General features: G+C 38.0%; 1 protein-coding gene across 1 annotated transcript in view; it reads left to right on the top strand.

Moving 5' to 3' along the window:
• Positions 1 to 7,642, top strand: part of LOC107723871 (membrane-associated phosphatidylinositol transfer protein 3-like) — a gene marked incomplete at its 3' end in the record, with an annotated part of 96,194 nt that overhangs the window by 35,441 nt on the left and 53,111 nt on the right. The window contains exon 3 of the mRNA XM_016532600.1: positions 3,165 to 3,269. Within this exon, the coding sequence (XP_016388086.1) occupies positions 3,165 to 3,269 (105 nt within the window). The remainder of the gene's footprint in view (positions 1 to 3,164; positions 3,270 to 7,642) is intronic.

Below are 7,642 nucleotides of genomic sequence, written 5' to 3'. Positions count from 1 at the left end.
GCAAAAGAGAAGGTCTGCACAAATCCAAAAACGTATTTTAAATGCAAAATTGTTTTTTGTGCGCTCGAAATACTTTCTTCTTTGCGAGACAAACATTTTCTCCACAAAACTCAGTTCGCGCGCGTGCAAAACGCACTTTTGCGCGCTCAAAATATGATCTTTCGCGCACAGAATTGTGGCAGAGATGTAATCCCATACACATGGGTTTGAAACAACATGATCTTGCTTTGAAAGTACACATAAATGTAATTTACAAGGAAAATATACTCCCTGCAGCCATGTGTTGCAAATTTGGTTCATATACGGCAGATATTTGTATGAGAACTGGAAATAGGAACAGCTGAAATCCACCAGTATTTGACCATCATTCAGCCCACACGGACATGTCCTCTGACTCCTGTCTTTGTCTGTATTTAAGAGTAAAAGAAGAGTTGAAGAATGTTAATGGATAAGCTCCATGAACTCATTACCTGGTCTTTCTAGGATTCTTGAAATTTAGTTTCAGATTCCTTTTAAAGTCTTTTTTTTTTTAAATCTTTTTTTAATAACCTCCATTAAAAATGTTTCCCCACCTTTATGCACTTTGCTTGTCTTTCTTCTTTTACTGCTTTCAGTCACTGCTTCATGCTCTTTTTTTGTGAAAGTATTTTGAGTTACTCACTCAGGGATTTTTTGATACACCTTCATCAAGTCAAGTCTGCTTTATTGTCAATTCTTCCACATGTACAGCACATACACACAGAGAATTGAAATTGCGTTACTCTCAGACCCTTGGTGCATACAGATAACACTAACAGTAGAACATAAATACAGATAGATACAGATTAAATATAAAATACAACTATACAAATATACAAATAAGGTAAAATGTAAAAAAATATATAAAGCAGCACAAGGCACATGGCAGATAGAGTGCAAACCAGTGAAGTAAACAACAGTGCAGATATAATGATTTGTAGTGCAAAAGAGCTCATTCAGACTGATTAAAGTGACAGTGTGTGTGTGTATTTGGGAGGGGGGAGTGGGAGAGTCCGTCAGAGGGTCAGAGTTCAGTGGTGTGTGGGGCAAAACAGGGGAGGGGGGGCAAGGTCGGGAGGGAGTTCAGCTTCCTGACAGCCTGATGGATGAAGCTGTCCTTCAGTCTGCTGGTCCTGGCCTGGAGACTCCGCAGTCTCCTCCCTGATGGCAGCAGACTAAAGAAGCTGTGTGTCAGGTGGGTGGGATCACCTGCAATGCAGAGGGCTTTTCAGGTGAGACGGGTGTTGTAAATTAGGGATAGTTTAGTATGTTTGTATAGTGTGTGGTCAACTAATTTATGTAGATTTTTAAAAAAAACTTTTTTTTTTTTAAAAGTATTTTATAAATGTGCTTTTAAAGGGGTAAATAAAGAGACAACTTCTCAGAGCGTGATTTAGCTTGCTGGCAGTGTTCTGCACTGTTAGACTGTCTGCAGAATAAATTCTCTGAGAAGTTGTTTCTACATTCCCTAAATTCATTCTTTTTAAAGCACTGCTGCTACAGGCATCAAGCGCAGCTTGTTTAACAAACACTCCACCTTCAGCAATACATTTCAGGACAATTATGGTCAGACTTCAGATCTCCTGCTGTGATCAGCATTCCAGTTGTTATGCATTTTTTTTAGGTCTATGATAGTTTTGTATAATAAAACTTTATTTGCTAAATATCTCTGTCAGTTATTCTATTGAAGTGCTGTACATTGTTCTGTGATATTTTTAAATTGTTGATCTGTGTACAACTTCAGATCTGGTTGTCATTTTTCACCATGTTTGGCATCATGAATTGCATTGTGTGTTAAGTTGATGTTTCAAGTTAATACTGTGTGTTTTGACTTTTATATTCTTACTGTACTGAAGCTCAAGCAAGTAATTAAAAAGCTATTTTTATATTTTTTAATTGTAATATTTTTTTTGTAATTGTATATTAAATGTAATTTAATTATTATATTTCATTATAAATATAAATGTTTTTTATTATTTTAACTATTTATCTTTATCCTTTTCTACCCTGTTTTAATGTTAGATATATAAATCTGAAGATAAACAAAGTCTAATTAAAGTGCTTTTCTAAATAAATAAATAAATATGATTAAATATATTTTTAATATGTTGCTTTGACAGTCCTAAAAATGTTTGTTAGGTCTCTTCATAAAAATCATAAAAAATATATAGTTTTGCACATACCTAACTTTCATAGCGACTAGTATTCAATAATTCAATTTACATTACTTTTTTTTTTCATTATGAACTTTTTTCATAATGGTGCAGATTACACTGAATACTTTAAAATGAAATCTTAGTTTCCTCTCATCCACGCAGTTCTTTCTGAGAGCATGTTCCCACATTTTTACATTGTTCTTTTTCTCCTTTTAACTTTTTGCTGTCTTCCTTTCGCAGTGAGCCTCGCTGGCAGACCCTTGTGCGTCAGCAGTTTGTGTGTTTTATTTACTGAAATAGGTGGTTGTCTCAGGAGCCGGGCTGCTGTCATTGCTCTTCTTTGTGCTAAGCACATTTCGCACTTCAGAAGATCTGTGTTCTTCCTGCTTTCTCTAAGCGCTGTTCCATTCGACATGACTCAGTAACTGCCAGTATTTGGATTATGATTTAAAACCCTTCCTCTCTCAACTCCGAGCTTCCCTCGCATTGTTTCTGTGAGCGTGTGTGTGTATGTTTGTCTACCCTTGTTTGAGCCAACTCAAAAAACAAGTGGGTGGGCTCGAGTGGGCTCGAGTGGGTGATGCTGATGAGCAGGCCTGACGGAGCCCTGTCACAACCTCTCTTCTATACTGAAATATCAGCCTAGCGAGATCCGACACGGCATTGGGCTTGCAGTTCGCTGTCACATGCTGTGAACCACACAGCCGAGTCCTCCATCAAGCACTCAGGGGCTGTCTCACAAGGACCGGCAGAGTACAGTGTCGCTCACTCTGTGCTCATTAGTCGGACATCACTTTATGGCTCCATCTGTATTTAAAGATAATTCGATGAATCTTAATAGTCTTTGATGTACTGCTGCATTCCATGTGATTTTTTTTCAGAGCTAAAATGAGCATAGCATTATCCTGCAGATGAGCTAAATTATTGATTGTCTCATCCTCATCATATACTGCTCTCATTGAATGTGTGTTTGTGTGTGATGTCTTTCAGAGGTACTGGAGGGGAAGACGGCCATGCTTTTGGGCATGAGTCAGTGGAACTCTAATGATCTCGTTGAACAGATAGAAACCTTGGGCCACATCGACCAGACACAGGGTAAGAGCTCATAAATGGAAATGTTATGCTTTCTCTCATCAATCGTACTTCCCCATAGAGATATTAAAATTCACGGTTTATGTATATGGTACATGAAGATGCTACAAATGTTCTGCAGCGGTAAAAACATTTACATAGACAGTTGAGTGTACGTGAGACTGATTGAATGGGTCTAATGGGCTAGTTCAAAATGAAAAATCAGTCATCATTTATTCTCCCTCATGTCGTTCCAAACCTGTATGACTTTTTTTCTTCTTCTGTGGAACAAAAAAGATAATACTTTTTGGTCACAGAACTGTTTGGTTACCAACATTCTTCAAAAAGTCTTCTTTGGATGTTGTTTGAAACAACATGAGAGTGAGTTGATGTTTTTAATTTTTGGGTGAACTAAGTATTTATTTATTTGATTTGTGGTGGGACATTTGGGTTGAACTCAACACTTGTTCAAAAATGGATAAATGATATGATGTTGTGACAAGTTTTTGAAAGTATTTTTAACTTGACACACTTAAAAAGACATTGTACATGGTGAGAGACATGAAGCAGTGGCTGAAGACATCAGTCTGATACATGTGAACATAGACCCATCAACCTCACCCTGAGTACTACTCGAGCAGTCAAAATGACCCAAATGCACATCTCCAGCTCATATCCTCAAGAACAAAGGTTGTAATCTGAAATGGCATTTTATAAAACATCTCATTATGTTTTACATTAACCACCCATGTCACAGAAATTGTTCAATCAGCTGCTTGCCAAACAAATCTGTAATTTTTCATTGCGCCATGAAAACAGAGGAAACAGACGTCAGGCTTCATTAAGCAGCATCATGTCTCAGCTGTCTCCATTGATTTTTCTTACTCTTTGTTCTTATCTGGTCGATTCTTATAATAGTAAGAGTTAGCTAGCATGAGTCATTAGCCAACTAAACATCAGGAGTCTTCACTTTCTCGCTGCTTGGAGCTTTTTGAAGTTGCCTTCAGGCTTAGTTTTACATAATGTAGCCGTATTTATTAATATCTCATGTTCTTTGTGCAAAGGTCCATACATATGTGAAACTTAAAGAGGCTCTTAGCTTCACGCTAATGCTGCTGAGATGAATTCTGCTCAATGTTCCATGTTTTTCATTTGTTATATATAGTTTCTGAAAGCTCTGCTAGCATTTGTTCAGTGTAACGTGGAAGGAGGATAGTGTACATTTCTGCAGGGTTTGCTCATGTAGTAGCTGATACATCCAAATCGAATTTATGTACAAAATATGTCTCCCTCATGTGATTTATTGCCTGTGGCATATGCAATTACACAGCAATTACGTATCGATTTACTTTTCCATATTGAGTGATACCAGTGATGTAAATCCACCATATAAACACAACCAGATGTCAATTTCCATAAAAAACACGACATTCCCATATATTGAGTTCCCGGAGCGGTTTGTTGTCCTGTGTTCCACATACTTTTGGCACCGTTCATGGAAAATGGCGTTTTACCCCAGACTGTGCGTGCTAGTATTGCTCAAGATAATTCACCCTTCGCCTCAATTATTCAGGTGGCCGTTTCTCACATTTTTGTTTTCCTCTTGTGTGAAATATGATTGGTCTTTTGGACGGCACTCAGGGGGATGGAGACTTGAGCTGATGCGACAGAGCGATAAATGAGCTAAGTGAGAGGCAGGCATTGACCCCACCAAGCCCCTATCAGCTTAGTTTTCAAGTGTCCTGTGCCACAATGCTTCTTCCTGCAAGATGAAAGCGATGTTAACTTTAGGCAGTCCCTTTAGTAAAACTGCTCATCATGCGTAAATGCTTCTCTCAAGACTTCTCTCAGTGATTAATACTACGACTTAGTCCAAAAGAAATGCACCCATAAAACAGAAAAATGTAATATTAATTCTACATGCAGGTTCAGGTCTGAATGAAATGAGAATAATTTTGTTAATCCTCAAAACTTTGAATATTGCTTCTTGAATAAACGTTATTCTGGTATAATCGGAATTTGGACTACTTAAAGGCACAATATGTAATTTTTGCCGCTAGAGGGCGCGTATTCAAAATAATCAAATAGACAAAGGCATAGTTTGATGACGCCGTGACTGAGTGCACACGGCTCGAAAGCAGCGGAGCTTTTATTATGCCACAGTCAACCGCTTCCGCTCCTTCCGGTAGTGCGTATGTGGGGAAAAAAAAGCAGATTGGATATTTTAATAAAAAAATCTTACATATTGTGCCTTTAAGGATAGTGTTGTTTTGAATAGCCTTTACTCCAGTCTTTAGTGTCTCATGATCCTTCAGAAATCATTCTTTTAGGCTGATTTGGTGCTCAAGAAATTTCTTGTTATTATCAGTGTTGAAACCAGTTTTGCTGCTTAATGTTTTGTTGAAACCATGACATTTATATCGGGAATCTTTTGTTAATAAATAATTCAAAAGAAAAGCATTTGAAATTATTTGAAGCATTTAAACAAAGTCATCATAAGAATGACAGATATTGACATTATATCTATAACTATATCGCTTAGCCTAATATCTTCTCAATCTTTTCTTCAAGTAGAAATGTTCTGTTTCTAAACTTAGCATTAATTATATTGAATCCCAGTCTTATTTCCCCATAGTCCAGTACAGTTGAGACATTTTATTGACAGGATTAATTGTTGGAGGTACACTGAAGTCTGTGGGCACTTGAGGTTTCCAGATTAATTAGTCTGTCAAATAGGGGGCTTTCTACCTGGTGTGCTAAAGACTGATGTTAATTAGAAAACAGTGCTGAAGCTACTTTCACATGCAGCTAGCGGGGGGTCCTCTTGTCTAGATTCCAGCCAGCTTGAGTTCAGCAAAGCAGTCTGGATGCTGTCTGATCCTGTTGTGGAGTAAAATAGAGGGTTTCTTGATTGATCTGTGTGCAGTATGGGAACACTTGAGTGACCGCTGTAGGTTCCTGCCTGATATTGACATCCTGTAGCGTCCATCCTTCAAATATTACAATCAGCTGTCAGAACATTTGACATGTGGTTAACCCTTCTACGTAGGCAACATTTCGAGGCATCATAGACACTGCCATTATGAAGATGATGTCACATTCTAAGGCAGCATTAAGGTGCAGTCATGATGAAATTTCAGTGACATTTCACATGCAAAAATGCCCATTGTCCATTGTCAGTAGCAATGAGATGTGTAAAGAACAACTCGCACAGAAGTCAGTTTCAAAAACAAACAGGTTTTCAGTTGGTGAACTTGAAAAATAAATGAAATATAATTCATTTAATAAATATTATTTTATTATGGACAAATATTTGTGCTAATATCTCTTTAACATGCTTCACAACCTAATGTTAGATTTTATTGAAATCAATTGTGTCACGTCTCCCATGTGGAGCGCAGATTGTTTGGCATGTAAAGTTATTGGCTGAATAGACATTTATTTCAAATATCCTTTCTCTGCATTAAAGATGAGCTAGAGCTGTTTTGATGGGTCTTTATATAAAGTCCATTGATGTCAATTTATCAATATAGCTAGTTAGATAAGCTGGAGATGTGATGTTTTTTCCCCCTCAGAGTACCTTTATTCTTTGTTTCTGAATACCGTCTGGCTTTTCATCAGCCAAACAAGCTCTTTGTGTCCTGCTGTACTTGACTGGCTTCTAAACTCACAAAGGTTGAGGGATTGCTTTTATTCCATCTGCTCCCCTTGATGTGAAAGCAGTAGGTACTTTTGAAAATGTGACTTATGTATTATCTATGCCACCATTTTTACTTTTCATAGCAAGATGATAATGATTCTATAAATCAATTTAATGGGGACTCATTAGGACCTTTAAAGCAGACACTCCAGTTAATTGCAGTTCCTCGCAGGTAGAAATCTCATCAATCTCTGATGTAAAGGATCTGGGATGCCTTCCTTAAGGACTACCTGATTGACGACCTGATTATTTAAGGAATCATATGCGTGACTGACAGCTGGAGCCACACCTGACAATTTAGGGATTTGGGGACTAAAATTATGCTCTCTATAAATATATAAACTTACATCTTGGGAGCCAGTTATGTCCCCATGCAGCAGCTCTGGGCTAAGGTTTTGTTTCTGCTCATTTACTGTTTCAAGTAATTACTTTTTAATCATTGGCTTTGCGTAATCATCTTGATTATATGTGTATTAGCTGGGTGAGGGCGTTGTGAGAGCAGTGATTGTTTATGTGAGCACAGATGGATGTTGGAGCAGAATCCCTGTGGAGCTGAGGAGTAAGGCTGCCCATGGCAGAGCTTGGGTGAAGAGACCATTGAAACGGCCTGATGAAGCCCCAGAGAGAAGCACCAGAGAGAAGCCAGCCACCTCCTCTCTCTGGCTCTCCTCTCCTCTCCTCTCCTCTCCTCTCCTCT

The sequence above is a fragment of the Sinocyclocheilus rhinocerous genome, unplaced genomic scaffold (genome assembly GCF_001515625.1).
Source record: "Sinocyclocheilus rhinocerous isolate Xijiao unplaced genomic scaffold, SAMN03320098_v1.1 scaffold2650, whole genome shotgun sequence".
In the NCBI taxonomy this organism is placed as follows: Eukaryota; Metazoa; Chordata; class Actinopteri; order Cypriniformes; family Cyprinidae; genus Sinocyclocheilus; species Sinocyclocheilus rhinocerous.
Note: the sequence above shows the minus strand (reverse complement) of the source record. Positions and strands in the feature narration are given on the sequence as shown.